The sequence below is a fragment of the Pan troglodytes genome, chromosome 4, assembly GCF_028858775.2.
Source record: "Pan troglodytes isolate AG18354 chromosome 4, NHGRI_mPanTro3-v2.0_pri, whole genome shotgun sequence".
Classification (NCBI taxonomy): domain Eukaryota; kingdom Metazoa; phylum Chordata; class Mammalia; order Primates; family Hominidae; genus Pan; species Pan troglodytes.
In genome coordinates this window covers 87,601,723-87,621,090 of record NC_072402.2, presented here as the reverse complement: position 1 = coordinate 87,621,090, position 19,368 = coordinate 87,601,723, and the positions used below count along the sequence as shown (strand labels likewise).

General features: G+C 37.2%; 3 protein-coding genes across 3 annotated transcripts in view; 1 reads left to right on the top strand and 2 right to left on the bottom strand.

Annotated features, from left to right (window-relative positions):
* The window catches only part of LOC101057669 (uncharacterized), a gene marked incomplete at its 5' end in the record, with an annotated part of 65,216 nt that extends 52,161 nt beyond the window's left edge, over positions 1-13,055 (bottom strand). Inside the window, 1 exon segment of the mRNA NM_001280263.1 lies at positions 12,547-13,055. Coding sequence (NP_001267192.1) covers positions 12,559-12,894 — 336 coding nt within the window. The 3' untranslated portion in view covers positions 12,547-12,558.
* LOC112209227 (uncharacterized) overlaps positions 9,019-19,368 on the top strand; it is a 108,891-nt gene continuing 98,541 nt past the window's right edge. Inside the window, exon 1 of the mRNA XM_024356655.3 lies at positions 9,019-13,134. Within this exon, the coding sequence (XP_024212423.2) occupies positions 12,605-13,134 (530 nt within the window). The 5' untranslated portion in view covers positions 9,019-12,604. The remainder of the gene's footprint in view (positions 13,135-19,368) is intronic.
* Positions 15,062-15,773, bottom strand: LOC461941 (ubiquitin-conjugating enzyme E2 D3-like). Its single transcript, XM_054677583.2, has one exon. The coding sequence runs from the start codon at positions 15,756-15,758 to the stop codon at positions 15,315-15,317; it is 444 nt and encodes a 147-aa protein (XP_054533558.1). The 5' UTR covers positions 15,759-15,773; the 3' UTR covers positions 15,062-15,314.

Here is a 19,368-nt window from a genome sequence, read left to right as displayed (position 1 = left end):
ACCACTGCACTCCAGCCTGGGTGACAGAGTGAGACTCCACCTCAATAAATAAATAAATAAATAAGTAAAATGAGTTAGGGTTAGGGAGGAGTCCCTCCTTTTAGTGTTTGAAATAGTTTCAGAAGGAATGGTACCAGCTCCTCTTTGTACTTCTGTTAGTATTTGACTGTCAATCCATCTGGTTCTGGGCTTTTTTTTTTTTGGTTGGTAGACTATTAATTACTGCCTCAATTTCAGGGGTTATATTGGTCTGTTTAGGGATTCGACTACTTCCTGGTTTAGTTTTGGGAAGATGTATGCATCCAGGAATTTATACATTACTTCTAGATTTTTTAGTTTATTTGTGTAGGGGTGTTTATAGTTTTCTCTGACGATAGTTTGTATTTCTGTGGGGTCAGTTGTGATATCCCCTTCGTCATCTTTTTATTGTGTCTATTTGGTTCTTCTCTCTTTTCTTCTTTATTATTCTTCTAGCAGTCTATTTTGTTAATTTAAAAAAAAAAACAGCTCCAGGATTCATTGATTTTTTGGAAAGTTTTTCATGTCTCTATCTCCTTCAATTCTGCTTTGATTTTAGATATTTCTTGTCTTCTTCTAGCTTTGGATTAGTTATCTCTTACTTCTCTAGCTCCTTTCATTGTGTTGTTAGGGTGTTGATTTGAGACTATTCTAGCTTTCAGATGTGGGCACTTTAGTGCTATAAATTTCCATCTTAACACTGCTTTAGCTGTATCCCAGAGATTCTGGTACGTTGTCTCTTTGCTCTCATTGGTTTCAAACAACTTCTTGATTTCTGCCTTAATTTCATTATTTACTTAGGAGTCATTCAGGAGCAGCTTGTTCAATTTCCATGTAATTTTGTGGTTTTGCGTGAGTTTTTAAATTCTGAGTTCTAATTTGATTTCACTGTGGTTTGAGTGACTGTTTGTTATGGTTCCCATTCTTTTGCATTTGCTGAGGAGCGTTTTACTTGCAAATATGTGATCAATTTAAGAATAAGTGCCATGTGGCACTAAGAATAATATATATTCTGTTGATTTGGGGTGAAGAGTTTTGAAGATATCTATTAGGTCAACTTGATCCAGAGCTGAGTTCAAGTCCTGAATATCCTTGTTAATTTTCTGTCTTGTTGATCTATCTAACATTGACAGTGGGGTGTTAAAATATCCCACTATTATCATATTGGAGTGTAAGTCTCCTTGTAGGTCTTTAAGAACTTGTTCTATGAAGCTGGGTGCTCCCATATTGGATGCATATATATTTAGAATAGTTAGTTCTTCTTGTTGAATTGATCCCTTTACCATTATGTAATGCCCTCTTTGTCTTTTTTTTTATCTTTGTTCATTTAAACTCTGTTTGTCAGAGACAAGGATTGCAACCCCTGCCGGTTTTTTTTTTCTTTCCATTTGCTGGGTCAATTTTCTTCCATCCCTTTATTTTGAGCCTATGTGTGTCTTTGCATGTAAGATGGGTCTCCTGAATATAGCACACTGATGGGTCTTGACTTTTTATCCAATTTTCCAGCCCGTATTTTTTAATTGGGGCATTTAGCCCATTTACATTTGAGGTTAGTATTATTATGTGTGACTTTGATCCTCTCGTCATGATGCTATCTAGTGATTTTGCACACTAGTTGATGCAGTTACTTTATAGTGTCATTGGTGTTTAAATTTTGGCATGTTTTTGCAGTGGCTGGTAGCACTTTTTTCTTTGTATATTTCGTGCTTCCTTCAAGACCTCTTGCAAGGCAGGCCTGGTGGTGATGAAATCCCTCACAGTTTACTTGTCTGGAAAGGATTTTATTTCTCTTTTGCTTATGAAGCTTAGTTTGGCTGGATATGAAACTCTGGGCTGAAGATTCTTTTCTTTAAGAATCCTGAATATTGGCCCCCACTCTCTTCTGGCTTGCATGGTTTCTGCTGAGAGGTCCAATGTTAGTTTGATGGGCCTCCCTTTGTAGGTGACTTGGCCTTTCTTTCTGGCTGACCTTAACATTTTTTCCTTCATTTCAACCTTGGAGAATCTTATGGCTATGTGTCTTGGAGTTGATTTTCCTGTGGAGTATCTTAGTGGTGTTCTCTGTATTTCCTGAATTTGGATGTTGGCCTGTCTTGCTATGTTGGGGAAGTTCTCCTGGATTATATCCTGAAGTGTGTTTTCCAGCTTGTTTCCATTCTGCCTGCCTCCTTCAGATAATCCAATCAATCATAGGTTCGGTCTTCTTATGGAGTCCCATATTTCTCAGAGGCTTTGTTCATTCCTTTTTATTCTTTTCTCTTTAATCTTGTCTGCATGCCTTATTTCAGCAAGGTGGTCTTCAAACTCTGATATCCTGTCCTCCGCTTGTTTGATTCAGCCATTGACACTTGTGTATGTTTCATGAAGTTCTTGTGTTGTGTTTTTCAGCTCCATCAGGTCATTTATGTTCCTCTCTAAACTGGTTATTCTAGTTAGCAGCTCCTCTAACCTGTTATCAAGGTTCTTAGCTTCTTTGCATTGGGTTAGAACAGGCTCCTTTAGCTCAGCAGAGTTTGTTTTTACCCATCTTCTGAAGCCTACCTCTGTCAATTGGTCCAGCTCATCCTTCGACCAGTTCTGTGCCCTTGCTGTAGAGGTGTTGCAATCACTTGGAGGAGAAAAGCCACTTTGGCCTTTTGGGTTTTTAGTGTTTCTTCATTGATTCTTTGTCACCTTCATGAGTTTGTTTAGTTTAGATCTTTGAGGCTGCTGAATCTTGGATGAGGTTTTTGTGGGGACTTTGTTGTTGTTGCTGATGCTGTTGTTGTTGCTTTCTGTGTATTTGTTTTTCTTTCAATGATCAGGTCCCTCTTCTGTAGGGCTGCTGCAGTTTGCTGAGGGTTCACTTCAGGCCATATTCATCTGGTTCACTCCCATGCCTGAAGATACCACTCAAGGAGGCTGGAGAACAGCAAAGGTAGGTGCCTGCTTCTTCCTCTGGGATCCCTGACTTCGAGGGGTACCAACCTGATCTCAGTAGCATCACTCCTGTATAGGGTGTCTGACAACCCCTGTTGGGTCTCACCCAGTTGGGTGGCATGAGGAACAGGACCCGTTTAATGAAGCACTTTGTCCTTTGGTGAGACAGAGTGTGCTTTGCTGTGGGGAAACCCACTTGTCTGATCTGCCTGGATTCCTCAGAACTACCAGTAGGAAAGGCTAAGTCTGCCACTCCTCTCCCTAGGAGCTCAGGTACAGGGAGATCAGAGTTCTGTCCCTGAATGCCTGGCTGGAGTTGTTGGAGTTCCTGCAGGGAGGTCCTGCCCAGTGAGGAGGGATGGGTCAGGGTCAGTCCTGAAGAAGTGCTCTGTAGTCTGCCACAGCTGGTGTGTTGGGCTGTGGGGGGCACCTCTAGGGACCAAGCTGTCCAGCCTCCCTGGCTCCAGCAGGGCAAAAGCACAGCCTGGAACTGTAGAAGGGGCTGCCGCCCTTCCCCTGCCCAGGGAGCTTAGCGTGTTAGGCAGCTATCAGTCCCAGTGCTGGCTGCTGCCCCTCCCCTAAGGAGCTCAAATGGCTTAGACAGCAGGCAGCTGCAGCTGTGGTGCTGGTCAACCCTCCCTGCAGGAACTTGGAAGTCTTAAGCAGATTATAGCTGAGAGGCTGTTGAGAATCTGCGTGGCTCTGGTGTTGGGACCCTAGGCCCTCGGGGGCATGGGTTCACCAAGTGGGATCTTCCGATCTGTGGGTTGTACAGTTCTGTGAAAAAAGCACAGCTTCCCCAGCTGGGTAGCACACTCATTGCCTCTCTTGACTGGGGGGTGGGAGACCCCCTACACCATGTGGCTCTGAGCTGGGCTGCCACACCACATGGCTCTTCCTCTCCGTGGGTCCCACCAGTTGCCTAGTCAGTTCTGATGAGAGAACCTGGATACCTCAGTTGCCAGTGCAGGATTCACATGTATTATGGTTATTTTTGATGGGAGCCTCTGATTCCTGCTGCTTCTACTGGACCATCTTGTCCCCGCCCAACCTCACTGATGTATAATTATTTTTAATTATTTTTCTTTAATTTTAAGTGCTGGAAATCTGAACTATTTGTATTTAGTTTATAATTAAAATAGTTTGTAACAATTAAACTTACATGATGTTTTGGCTTTTCCCATGTGAATCATAGTTTAAATATTGTATGACAACATTTTATTTTTAATACAAGCCTATTTAGTTAAATTAAATTTATTCAGAATATTCTGTTTTGTATTTATCCATTGTATAGTTCTAGAAACTAAGGGAAGGAAAACCTAAAAATTTTGTCTAAAAGCTCACATTTCTTAGCTCCTAATATGCTAAATGAATTTACAGTTGATAATTAATTATAGTTTAAGTGTAAAAAAACTAGTAAAATATTATAAATAACTTACATTTAAAGTTTAGACATTTTCTATTTTCTATTAGAATATTTTAAAATACAAACTTAGATTTTAATGTACCTTATGTCACATTTTTACAACATCTATGTTTAACGTATACTCTAAGGTATACTTAGATTAGGGTTATAATCTACTAATTTTTTCATAGATGTCCTTTTCAAACAATCATGTTCTATTTACCTAATGTGTATTCAGATTATACTATACCTTTTATTCTTTTTTTTTTCTTTTTTTTAAGACGGAGTCTTGCTCTGTCACCCAGGTTGGAGTGCAGTGGCGCAATCTTGGCTCACTGCAAGCTCTGCCTCCCAGGTTCACACCATTCTCCTGCCTCAGCCTCCCGAGTAGCTGGGACTACAGGTGCCCGCCACCACACCCGGCTAATTTTTTGTATTTTTAGTAGAGATGGAGTTTCACTGCGTTAGCCAGGATGGTCTCGATCTCCTGACCTCGTGATCCACCCGCCTCGGCCTCCCAAAGTGCCTATATCTTTTATTCTGAGTGATTCATATAGCTATTACTATTTATTTGTTTGATTGTTTGTACATTATTTTCACTATCGATGCACTTTCAAACCTCCTTGATGTTGACATTCAGAAGGTTGACTTCTAGGCACTGCTTCAACCGAGGTGCCTTGACCTCTCGTTGTGGCTTTTCTAAGCCAAGGCGAGATAGGAGTAGAGAAAAGTAGGGTACATGCTACCCTGGTTCCTCTCCTTGGTAGGCCATGGTTTGCTAGTGGCTGCTTGGTAAATCTTATGCCATAGTGACTATTTTTTACTGTTTGCTGTAGCTTCTGCCCTAGCATAATGTGGACAACTTCATTCTACATTTACCCTTCAGTCTTAAGGGTAATAAAATTTTCCTTTCTATTAGTCTTAATTCTATTTTTTTAAAACTTCTCATGTCTAGTATAGAATGCTTTCATTACACTGTCTTCAACTATCCCCTTTTTCAATATGCCACCTGTTTCTTGCTGGGATGCTGACATTTTCAAGTTATCTAATTTTGGAAAAAGTTAAGTTCAAGAAGTATAGTAATATTGTAGCATCTAATGCCATCTTAGATCAGCTGGCAATTTAGAAGTAAGTAAATAGTACTTTGAAAATGATTAAAGACATATATATTGAAGTCTTGGAAAAAATGAGCATATTAATGAAAGTCTATACAGGAAATTAAAATGCAAATAAAATACCTTAGAGGATTCCAATAAAATAATGTGTATTTGTCTTTAGAAACACAGGTGAATGATACCATTAGATTTTTTTTAATGATAAAAATCATTTTTTATGATTTTTTAATGATTTTTTATATCAAAGTCTAATAAAAATGATATTAGATATCATTCTTGGTATCTAATGATACCAATATATTTTTCAAAAAAAATAAAAAAATGATGAGTTTTTTTTTTTCTTATATCTGACTCCATTTTCAAATAATGCATGGTACCATTTCTTTTCTTTAAATTTTATTTTGTTGTGTCAAGAACACTTACCATGAGGTCTACCCACTTAACAATTTTTAAAGTCTACAATACTGTACTGTTGACTACAGGTACAGTGTTGTAGGGCAGCTCTCTAGAATTCATTCATCTTATTTAACTGAAAGTTTATGCCTTTGATTAGTAGCTCCCCATTTCTTCATCCACCCAGTCCCTGGCAACCAACATCCCACTCTCTGATTCTATGAATCTGACTACTTTGGATACTTATTTATATAAGTGGAATTGTATAGTATTTGTCCTTCTGTGATTGGCTTATTTCACATTTTTTCATAACATCCTCAAGGTTCATCCATGTTGTTCCATATTGCAAAATTTCCTTCTTCTGAAAGGTGACTAATATTCTGTCATATATGTGTATATACCACATTTCTTACCTTTTTATATAAGGTAAGGTATTTAAGTTGTTTCTACATCTTGGCTATTGTGAACAGTCCTGAGGTTTTGTCATATGTAGCTTTTATTTTGATGAGGTACATTCATTATATGATTTATGGTTGAGGGTTTCTTTATCCTAAAAGTGTTTTGAGTTTTGTCAAATGCCTTTTCTGCATCTGTTTAGATGACCATATGGTTCTGTCAATGAGGTAGATTACATTTATAGATTTGCATAGGTTGAACCATTTTTGCATTCCAGCATGAAATGCCACTTAATCATGATATGACCCTTTTAATGTGCTGGTAAATTCAGATTGCTAGTATTTTGTTGAGAATTTTTACACCTATGTTTATCAGGGGAATTGGTCTCTAATTTTATTTTCTTCTAATGTCTTAGGCTTTGGTATCAGGGGAATGCAGAACTTATAAATGAGTATGGAAAAATTTCCTCTTCTTAAATTCTTTTAAAGAGTTTGAGAAGGATTTGTGTTCTTTCTTCTTTAAAGGTTTGATAGAATTTAACCATGAAATTATTAGGTCCTAGGCTTTGCTTAGATGTAGGATTTTTGTTACTGATTCACTCTCCCTACTTGTTGTTGGTCTGTTCAGATTTTCTTCATTATTCAGGTTGTATGCTTCTAGGAACTTATTCAATTCTTTTAAGTTATCCAATTTGATGACATGTAATTGTTTATAGTAGTCTCTTATTTTCTGCATTTCTGTGGTGATATGGTTTGGCTGTGTCCCCACCCAAATCTCATCTTTAATTCCTGCGTATTGTGTGAGGGACCCAGTGGGAGGTAATTGAATCATGCAGGCAAGTCTTCCCCATGCTGTTCTCAAGATAGTAAGTCTCACAAGATCTGATGGTTTTATAAAGAGAAGTTTCCCTGAACAAGTTATCTCTCTCTTTTTGCCTGCAGCCATCCATGTTAGATCTGACTTGCTCCTCCTTGCCTTCCACCATGATTGTGAGGCCTCACAGCCATGTGGAACTGTAAGTCTATTAAACCTCTTTTTCTTCCCAGTCTTATCAGCAGCATAAAAATGGACTAATACATGTGGATTCAGGCATAGTGTTTCCTCTTTATTTTCTGATTTTATTCATTTAAGACTTCTCTTTTTTTATTAGCCTAGCTAAACTTTTGTCAAATCTTTTTTATATTTTTAAATAACGATTTCTTTATTGATTTGATTTTTTTCTATTGTTTTTCTAGTCTCTATTCCATTTACCATCTAGTCTCCATTTCTTAGGTTTTTCTAGACTCTACATTTTTTATTCCTGCTCTGATCTTTGTTATTTTTTTTCTTCTACTAACATTGGGCTTTGTTTATTCTTCTTTCTCTAGTTTCTTGAGATGTAATGTTAGGTTATATACTTGAGATGTTTCTCTTTTTTAATGTTAGTGTGTATCGCTATAAAGTTCACATAGAAAAATGGAACAAAATGGAGACCCCAGAAATAAACCCACACACATATGGTTAATAATTAATTTTTACAAATGAATCAGGAATACACAATGGGGAAATGATAGACTGTCCAATAAGTAGGTTGGCAAAACTGGATATCCACATTCAAAAAAAATGAAATTGAATGCTTCTCTTACACTATACTTGAAAATTAATTTAAAATGGATTAAAGACTTAAATATAAAACCTGAAAACATAATACTGCTAGATGAAAATGTAGGGGATAATCTCCTTTACATTGGCCTCAGCAATAATATTTTAGATTTGACCTCAAAAACACAGCCAATAAAAGCAAAAATTAAACAAGTGGACTACATCAAACTAAAAAACATTTTGCATATAAGAGACAACAATCGACAAAATGAATAGACAACCTATGAAATGGGAATGGGAAAAATATTTGTAAATCATATGTCCCAAGTAATTTAATATCTAAAATTAAACAGGGGCAAAAAGTCTTAATAGACGTTGTCCCAAAGACATACAAATGTCCATCAGGTATATGAAATGATGTTCAACTTCACTAATCACCAGGGAAATGCGAACTAAAACCAAAATGAAATACTACCTTGCACCTGCTAGAATGGCTAATCAAAACCTAAAAGATAAATGTTGCTGAGAATGGAAAGAAAAGGGAAGTCTTTTACAGGCAGACTGTAGATTGGTACTGCCATTATGGAAAACAGTATGGATATTCCTCAAAAGGTTAAAAATAGATTTTCTGTTTGATACCGTAATCTTACTTCTAGCTGTGTATGCAAAGGAAATAAAACCACAATCTTGTAGAGACACGTGAATTCCCCTGGGAGCATTATTCAATTAGCCAAGCTGTAGAAACAATGTAAATATCTATCAACAGATGAGTTGACAAAGAAAACATTGGTATACTTCCACCATGAAACATTACTGAGCCATAAAACAGAAGAAAACCCCACCATTTGCAAGAACACGGCTGAAATTCCAGGGGATTATGCCAAGTGAAGTGAGCCAGACACAGAAAGATAAATAGCGCATAATCTCACTTATGTGTGGAATCTTAAAAAAGAAATTGAACTCATAATAATGAAGAATAGAATGGCATTTACCATGGAAATGGAGGGCTTGGGGGAAAGTGGAGACATTGGACGAAGGGTACAAATCTTCAGCTACAACCTAAATAACTACTGGAGACCTACTGTCAGCCTGGTGATTACAGTTAATAATAACATATTGCATGTTTGTAATTTGCTAAGAGAAGATCTGAAGTGTTCTCATGGCACATACAAAAAAGGTAATTATGTGAGGCGATGGATGTGTTTATTAGATTATGCTAATCACTTCACAACTTATACATATATTAAAATGGCGAGTCATACACCCCAAATGTATTCAATTGTCATCTGATTTCTTAAGAAAATTATAAAATTATATAACTATATAAAAGATGGCAATAGAAAAAATAGTTATGCTTGGTACATTCTTTCCTAAAGGCGTTAGTGTATGACTTTCAAAGATTACGTAAGTTTTGTTTTTGTTTTGTAATAGTTAATAAGAAAAGAGGGGATGTAGAAGATTTCTCAAGTTAATTTCAAGAAATTTCTTTATACCTGAAAGTGCAATATATTTGATTATCCAACTTGTAAACACAATTTTAAGATATATTTACTTTCAAAAGTAAAAGTAAAAAATGCCTCTAAAGTCTAATTTTAAATTAAAATTTAGTCAAAATAGTTTTGATTATATTTTTTCCAACTGTGCTAAGTAAAGTATATGAGGATGATGCAAAGGGGAAAAAAACACATAAGCATCCAGAGCAATCTCAAACACAGGGAGCTCAGGAAAACAAACCATGCATTTAAAATATTCAGAATGCTTTGCAGTGTTTATTTATCGTAGGAGCCACAGCTCTTCAAATCTAATGATGAATCAGGTGACCAACCACCAGGAACACTAATCTTTAATCAACCCATATTTGAAGCATGAAATTCCCACCCTAGGAAGATGATTAGTTAATTTAATGGCTGTAGAATTGTCAAATAGGAAATGTGTATAGAAGAGTAATTTAGAATGTTGCTGTCTGTTATTACTCTTACAATTTGAGGAGTAAAATGTCTCTTTATCTGGAACTTACATGATGATTTTTCCAACAAAATAATTTCCAAATAGATCACATAGAAAATGTCTCTTTTAATATACTTTACAGTAGTAAAACTATAACGTCTCAATTTTTTTTTTAAATAAATTTGAATAATGGTTTAGGTCACTTGATAAATATCACCTTGTAACTAATAAGATGAAACAAGGCTAAATAGGACCAATTAAGCATGTGATTTAAATATCGATATGTGGTGAGTAAAAGAGTAATCCAACTACCAGTAGAAGATTACTACAGTTAGTACTATAACAAGTATAACACTGTTCCTAAAAAAAGTGCTTTCTTATGTTTAAGATTTATTTTAATGTCAAACACAAATAATTAGATCTTTAAATGAACAATTTGGGAGTTAAATCCATTGCTTCTGATTTTTATAGATTTCATGGTCTAGGAAATCTATACTGTCTGATTTGATCCCATTTAACTGTAAGATTTTTACACATGCTGCACTCTACTAGCTGGCAGGAAAATTATTTTAATCGACTGAATGAAAGTATTATTTCATGTAAAAGTTTATTATATCAAGGAAATGATTTAGGTCAGAAGCTAGATTCTATATAAAGTCAGCTTTTGAAAATAAAGAAAGACAAATCTTTTTTTACATTATTATAAAAGAGCTAAGTTGCAAACAACTATCCTTGAGACCAGACCATTTTTTTTTTAAGCTGAAATTTTCTAATAATTGCAATGGCAAAACACCATTTGCAATTTCTTCCCTCCCACCTCCCAGGTGGTTCAACAATTCCACTTCCAAACAGCATTTCCCATCAGTTTTTAAAAGCTACTTACAAAGTGTTATTCTACTACCACTTTTAAATACATCAAGCACTTCCAAATATCTAGAAAGACTAGATATTTCATATAACTTGTCCACCACATACACAGCACTGTTAAATAAAATTGCACACACATAACAATGGTTATCATCTGAGGTATCTTCTAAATGTGGCCATTTTGGCCTTGAATCATTCCCTCCTCCCTTCCTTCTCTGCCTTCAATCCAGTGGACAAGTACAGGCACATGTAATGCTTAGAGATGGTCGAACAAATTCCTATGCAAAAGTCTTTACAGAAGACAAGTTTTCCTATGAATTTTAACACAAAGCGTACAAAATATGCTAATTTTACTACTTTGTCATACACTGGCAACCTCTTTAACATCTAGAGACTAGATGTTGAAAAATTAGGACTATTTGTCCATTATATATACTATATACAGAGCAAAACAAAATGCACAAAACATATAGAAAAATGGTGTCTGAAAATGTCCAAGTATGAACACACTAGTATATTACCTTTTGCAATTTCTTCCCTCCTACCTCCTCTAAACCATTGAACAAGTATAGACATTACTATACTGCTCACAAAGGTGGCTTCACAATTCAATTTCCAAAAGCATTTCCTATGAATTTTAGCAAAAAGATATTTACAAAGTGGTATTTTACTACCTATACATTTAACATACATCGGGCACTTCTAAACATCTAGATAGACTAGATGTTTCAAGTAAGGAGTTAATTTGTCTACTATGTATACAGCAGTCTTGAATAAACTGCAAACATGTAACAACAGTTATAATTTGAAAGAGTCTTCCATTTGGCCTAGAACATTCTGGCCTAGAACCCTTCCCATCTCCATCAACCCAGAAGACATCAAATTTTCAGAAGACAATCTTTCCTAGGACTTGTAAAACAAAATGTACAAAATATATTAGTTTACTAACTCTACTTTTGTCATACACTGGCAACCTCTTTAACATCCAGAAAGACTAGATGTTGTCAATTAGGACTCGTCTGTCCTTTATGTACATTATATACACAGATAAGTAAAACAAAATGCACAGACATAATGATTCATCTTGCCTCGCTGTAAACAGGATGGCATGGAGCTCTCTGCACCTCCCCCTCCTCTCTCCTCCCCTGAACCACTGCACAAACACAATGAGTATTACTCAACAGGTGATTTGGCCATTCCCCCCAAAAAATATTTCCTATGAATTGTAACAAAAAGGTATTTACAAAATGTGATTTTGCTACCTCTAATTTTAACATATCAGGCACTTCAGAACATCTAAAAAGAAGAGACATTTCAAAAAAGCTTAGCATTGTCAACTAGATACACAGTAGTGAGGAATAAAATGCACACAAAACAATGGATAGAATATGAAAATGTCTTCTAAATATGACCAGTCTAGCATAGAACCTTCTTCTCTTCCTTCTCAGGTCTTCCAGCTCCATGTCATCTAACCCACTTAACAAACGTGAACGTATCGCTTCCAGAGGCCGTCTTAACAACTCCATTTCCAAAAGTCATCTCCAGAAGACATGTATTTTCTACGATTTCTTTTAAACAAATGAGAATTTACAAGATGTGTAACTTTCTAACTCTTTTATCATAACTCGGCAACCTCTTTCCATCTAGAAGGGCTAGATGTGACAAACGTTTTCTATTAAAAGGTTGGGGTGGAGTTGAGAGCAGCTTTTTCATATTATATACACAGGCCTTCCATAAACGGCCAGTAAATCTTCCCAGAGGGTGGTGGGCATTTCCAACGGGCCAAACGTGGCCTGTCGTCATTCTACCATTTCTCTCTTCCGACAGCAAAGTCTGGTAGAATGAAGACCAACCGCCCGATGGCCGCTAACCGTTCCACCCGTCGTCGTTCGGGACTTCGCTCACCTTTCAGGCCCCTTAAGGCCTTTGTCCGTTGTCGTCAGGACTAGGTAGGTCTCGCCCAATGGCGACAGAGTGGTCAACCGGGAACCGGATCTGCGCGGCTCCGTGGCCGAAAGAGGCGACCGAGCCTGCTTGCGTCCCTAGGCCGCCTTCCCGGGCCGTCCACGCCTTAATGGCCTCCGCCGCGCGGCGTTCGAGCAGCCGCCATACTTCCCGGCCCACCACGCCCGGCGCCGCCCAAAGGCGCTGCGTCCTGGCGGCTCTGCGGGGGTTTCGTCGAGGCCCAGCAGGCTTGGGTCGGGAGACCCGGGTGCCGGCGGGGTCCGAGCTGGGAGACGCCACGGCCGCCATCAGTCACCGAGGTGGGATGGGAAAGAGAGGTTCGCTGCGGCTTCAAGGTCTGGGCACAGCCAGTGGGCAGCCACAGCAGAGGCCTCCGGTATCTGCAGGGCAGAGGGCTCGGCCTGTCCCGAGGCCCCCCAGTTCACCCGCCGGCCCGGGGCCGGAGGGCCCTGAAGGAGCGGGCTGCGTTCTGCGTCTCTCCGCGATCTCTGCCGGACCGGAACTAAGACCAGACCATTTTCTTCTGGAGTAAGTGTGACATAAAACAAATGTTACTAATTTTGTGGCTTTATATTTTGGCATTTAATCCTTTGCAAAATTTTAAACCATTGTGGAAACTGTGCAATAAATCTGGTCAACTTAAACTACTGAACTATTTCAATACATTATAATTAATGTCCTTAAAAATCTTCAATCATTTGGAGGTGGTAGTTTTTATTTGATACGGATAAGGGTATACTTTTAAAGAGTCTGTTCTTTTTTTGATTAATTATTGCTAACTAATAAAATTGGAAGGTTTTGTTTTGTTTTCATTTGATTCCAGTTTCTTAACGTGATTTATTATGCTATTTATATAAGTGCAAACAATTATATGACAAGATTATATTTAGAATGCATGTATTAAAATATGAAAGTGATATTACTGAGTTTATTTGAAATGTTCCAACATATTGCTACTCTTTATACTTCATACATGTTAAAATACCGACATTTTAAACTCATATTTTGAAAAGTTTCTTTTCTTTTTTTTTTTTTTTTTGAGAGACAGCGTATCACTCTATCACCTAAGCTGGAGTGCAGTGCTGATCACAGTTCACTGCAGCCTTGACCTCCCTGGCTCAAGCAATTCTTACACCTCAGCCTCCTGAGTAGCTGGGACTAGCAGTATGTGCCCATGCCTCGCTAATTTTTTTTTTTTTTTTTTTTTTTTTTTTTTTTGTAGAGACGAGGTCTTGCTATGTTGCCTAGGATATTTAGAGGATATTTTTTGCTTTATAAAAGAAAGAGAAGGAGAAAAATAATTAGGCCCTCAACAACTTCTAAATTAAAATGAACACCTTACATCACTGAGAAACAAATGGGAAATCTTTGGCAAAGGATACATTATAATATTGAATTGAAATTAGAAATGAGTCATGTTTCTGTAACTATATGTTCAAGAGGTAAAAAATTAACATATTTTGCTTTACAAATTACTAAAGTATTCAGCTTTGTAATATTAGAACAAACTATGTTGCTGAAATCCAATGTTCATAACATTAGGAAAACTGAGTTGCTTGTACTGTGTGTATCTGATTTAAAACTAACCTATTTTATTTGATTGTGGTGTACAGATATAATGTGACTAGTCTAATCGCAATTTGGTTTTGCTTTTTTTTGCAATTGTATATAGATATTTACTTTAACATTTACTCTATCATTGAGTAGATTATTGGAGTATTTCTTCATACATTCCAAGCAATTGAACAATAAACAATTCTCAGAAAAAAATGACTTTATTTTCAAGCGAGAGACTGACTTTTTTTCAATCTGTCACATGCAATCTTTGGGCTTCTTGTTTTTCTCCTACCACACTACCCACTTTTTTTTTTTTTTTTTTTTTTTTTTGGTTTATGCAACTTGATTGAAGAAAAATAAATCAATTACTAGCAGAGCTATTAGTTGATCACTCATCCATTGACAACTTGCATCATTTATTCAGTGCTATATTAAACAGTGTATTGGAAGATAGATTAACTAATAGCTCCAAGCCTCCTAACAATTTAAATGAAAATTACAAAATGTTTGAGACCCTATTTTGGAATACAAAGGGTGTTTGACTTCCAATTTCCATTCTCTGTAGAACAAGAACAGGTCATTCCTTTATTGACATGCATAAAATACAACACATTTTCTGTTCTGCTGATGCTATAAATTCAATACCAATTCTCCAGCCACATCAGTTATGAGCATAAAGCATATCATGTAACCTCAAATCTCTAACAGTGGAAGGCTTAAACAAGAATGGATGCTGCTAGAATAATGCTGTATCCTTTGATGTGACAACTGAGCATCCATCTCCCTCCCCCTCAGATGATTTCTTCAGCATGTTAGAGCAGTGAGGAATGGTTTTAGTCTCATAACCAAGTTAGAGTGAAGACATTGGCCACATAATACACATGCTCCATTTTTAAAAAAAAATTCTGAGTCTTGGGCAACTGTTCTCTTGTAACTACTTTACAGTTTCTAAAAGCAGTTATTGTCCAAAGCTGGAAGAACTTAAGTCTTCTCAGATGAGCATGTGAATGAATGGAGGGAGGTAAACAAAAAATAAAATTAAAAAAGATGAGGTCTGATAGGGGAGCAGCCGGATAAGAAAATCAAAAAAGGAACAGTAATTTAAAGTTTATTCCAGCTATAATGCAGGTTATTCTGACTTTAAGGTAGCATCACATGGTATACTTCTGAGTCCATTCCCGAGATATTCTGTTGTACTTATCTCTGTCTGTTTTATAGATCCGTGCAATCTCTGGCACTAGGGGGTCATCTGGGTTTGGATCACATAGCAGTGAACAAATGGATAAAAGAACTTTAGAAATTGTTAAAGCAGGCGACCACTGTGATCTTAGAATATCGAGACAAATGCTGCCATTACTGTTAATATTTGGATGATAAATTCTTGTTGTAAATGCAACCTTAGGTGGTTTGAAGGGGTAGTCTGTAGGAAAATGAATTGTCAAAAAGAATACACCGCCTTGATATGGGCTGTCATTAGGTCCCATAATTGTGGCTTGCCAATGAAACATATCATCCCCAACTGGACCTGCAGAACATTGTGCTGGAGGGTCACGGGCCAAATCACTAAGTTCCTTATTAATCCGTTTCAGCGCCATAGTGTGTGCTTGTCGATTGGTGCACTCACAAACCCTGAGCTGGACACAGGGTGCTGATTGGTGTGTTTACAATCCCTGAGCTAGATATAAAGATTTCCCCACCAGACTCAGGAGCCCAGCTGGCTTCACCCAGTGGATCCCACACAGGGGCTGCAGGTGGAGCTGCCTACCAGTCCTGCACCATGCGCTGGCACTCCTCAGCCCTTGGGCGGTCGATGGGACTGGGCGCCATGGAGCAGGGGGCGGCATTCGTCGGGGAGGCTCGGGCTGCACAGGAACCCACGGAGGCGGGGGAAAGGCTCAGGCATGGCAGGCTGCAGTCCCGAGGCCTGTCCCACGGGAAGGCAGCTAAGGCCCGGCGAGAAATCGAGCGCAGCGCCAGTGGGCTGGCACTGCTGGGGGACCCAGTACACCCTCCGCAGCTGCTGGCTCGGGTGCGAAGTCCCTCATTGACTGGGGCCAGAAGGGCTGGCCGACTGCTCTGAGTGCGGGCTGCCAAGCCCACGCCCACCTGGAACTCCAGCTGGCCCGCAAGTGCCGCACGCAGCCCCGGTTCCCGCTCGCGCCTCTCCCTCCACACCTCCCTGCAAGCTGAGGGAGTGGGCTCCAGCCTTGGCCAGCCCAGAAAGGGGCTCCCACAGTGCAGTGGTGCGCTGAAGGGCACCTCAAGTGCCACCAAAGTGGGAGCCCAGACAGAGGAGGTGCCGAGAGCAAGCGAGGGCTCTGAGGACTGCCAGCACGCTGTCACCTCTCAATATCACAGTTGGGAACTGCAGATGATTCAATTGTATTCGTACTCGCTCTCAACGAAATCTCAGTACTGTTACAGTGAATCCAGTCTTCCCTCTATTTCATCCATTTCTTTGGACCCAAAGATCTCACACTCTTTTCACATTTTTCTGCTCTGTTTTCTTTTTTACCAATTCCATTCTTAACATATTTTATTTTCTCAGCCGATAGTGTAGTTTTCTTCTACCCTCAGAAAAATACTGCTGCATATGCATAGGTTGCGATAGATTGTGGGAAGAATTCCAACGTAAATACTGAAAGCGTGGTAAAGTAGCTCTTTCCATTTATATATTAATCCCTTTGTTTCAAGGGGTTCTGGAATATGTCTCCATATACCATGTTGGAAATAATTTGTGTAACATTACACTGTGCCTCCTTCAAGTTCCCTTATCTGGAGGTAAAGGAACCAGGAACTAGGATGTAATTCAGCTTCCAGACTATTTTCTACATATGAATTAACTGCATAAAGTGATGTCCTAAGATCAATGCATGTAGGTCCGCCTTGTAACTGCTTGTCAGTTACCTTCATGCAAAGGAATGTAACTTGCATGGCAGCCAGGATTGCATGTCTTTAATAATTAAAATCCTAGTTTTAAAAATTCTGCTATGATTATTCGGGTTTTGGGAAATTACGTTTACCCTTGTTAATATGTATGTATATGGAGAATTACACATTATTTTATCATAGCTTTTTAGTCTCTTTATAATTTTTCTTATTATCTAAGAAATTATATATCTGAGTATATTATATAATATTTGTGTAAAATACATAGGGAGATCCCCACAAACAATATACACTAACACATGCACAATTATTGTTTTATCTGGCAATGATAAAACATTGGTTACCTAATTCGCAGGCAAATGCAGGGAATATCAGTGAATTTAACCGACATATAAAGATACTATATATATCAGGATTATTTTATAAGATGCACTACTTCGTATGATTTTGCTTAAGAGCTTATTGCTAAAACATTAGCACATTTTTATCTTTTTAATTTGCTTAGATCATTATATTATAGGCCTGCAGGCTGCCTAGGTTGCTGAGGTCAACCCAAGGATCGGATTATGCTGCTGTTGTCAGCACTTCAGTTTCCACTGAGATCATTCAGTTCAATTTCATATTTAACCTTTGACTTCAAGCTTATCTTCATCCAAAATGCTTTGCAGACACTTTGAAACAACACATCATTTACATATCATTGCCCCAGTACTAGCCAAAACCATAGCTATCAGGATGTAACAGCAGTGTGAGTTTTACTTCAAGGACACAGGATGATGTTTCTTCTGAGCAAATTAAAAAAGAGAGTTGTCTAATGGACCCAGGGACATTTAAGACACCAGAATAAATATGATAAAATCTTGAATAAAAAGTTCTATTTTAATAAGAAGTGAATAGCTAATAAGAAAATTGAATTGAATATCCCGATATTCATTATTACTACATTATATGAAATAACACAGTAATGATTTCATCTTTATAAAAATCAATAGTTACATTCCTTCTCTTTAAACATTAATATTTTATGAAAGGTTTAATGTTTTGGATGTTCACCACAGAAGACAATGTTATTTGCCGATGGATAGTGAAGAAATACTTTAGCACATTAAATAACTTACCAATTGTTTCAAATATGTTAATAATGATGTTATGAACTGAAAATATCTTTATGCTATTACTAATGTGTTTATGTTTAAGATGCTTCTAATTTTACTGTAAACAATGTAATCTGTATAAGATGGCTAATTAGAAAAATATCCCAATTATTCTTCTCCTACTTATGTTGAATTGTTGAATTAAAAATAATCAATTTATTTTGGATTGAATACGGAAAGATATAAATGGCACCAACTGGTTCTTTCTTCTGCCATATTTACAAAGTTTATATATATCCCCCCCAAAAAACAAATACACAAGATTCTAATAGTATTTTCTATAGAAATTAGTCATTCTGGATTTTTATTCTGTGGGTAATAGTTTGCTTAGAAATAACAATATTTACTAATTTTAAACAAAACACATTAAATGACAATATTGGGTATATTTTCTCCTAAAGCTATATAGATATATTTAAATTTTAATCACTTGGATCATAGGATCTAATGACCATATTACTTCCGTGATAATGTTTTGCATTACTTCTTAATAAAAATTTTAAGTAAATTTTATTTTTTAGAATTGTTTTTAATTTACGGAATTGTGAAGAGAGTGCAGACAGTTCTAATATACCCAATTCTCTACCCTTTTTCCCTCTGTTATTAACATCTTATATCAGTATGGTATATTCATTCATTCTTATTAATGAACAAAAGTTAATACATTATTACTGACTAACCACATTTTATTCAGGTTTTTTTGGTTTTTACCTATAGTCCATTTCTGTTCCAAGATTCTATCTAGGGTATGACATTATTTTGTGGTGTTCTGTCTCCTTAGGCTCCTCTCCTCTTGATAGTTTCTCAGATTTTTCTCATTTTTGTTGACTTTGACAGTTTTGAAACATACTGGCAGGTGCTTTGTAGAGTGCCCCTCTGTTGAGATTTGTCTGGTATTTTATTTATGATTAGACTGGAGTTATGCATGTTGGGAAAGGAAGATAACAGGGTTAATGCCATTCTTATCACATCATAGCAAGGTTACTTACTATCAACATAAGTTTTCACTGTTGATGTTGATCCTATTCACATGGCTGAGGCAGATGAGTATTACATGTTACATATAATTATTATATGTATTATATTTACATATGTAATTATTATATGTAATATATAATATAGAATATATAGTATGCATAGTATTGTATATTATATGTTATAG

Excerpts from the sequence above, each read along its gene's own strand:
- LOC461941 (XM_054677583.2), bottom strand. The coding sequence starts at position 15,758 with ATGGCGCTGAAACGGATTAATAAGGAACTTAGTGATTTGGCCCGTGAC.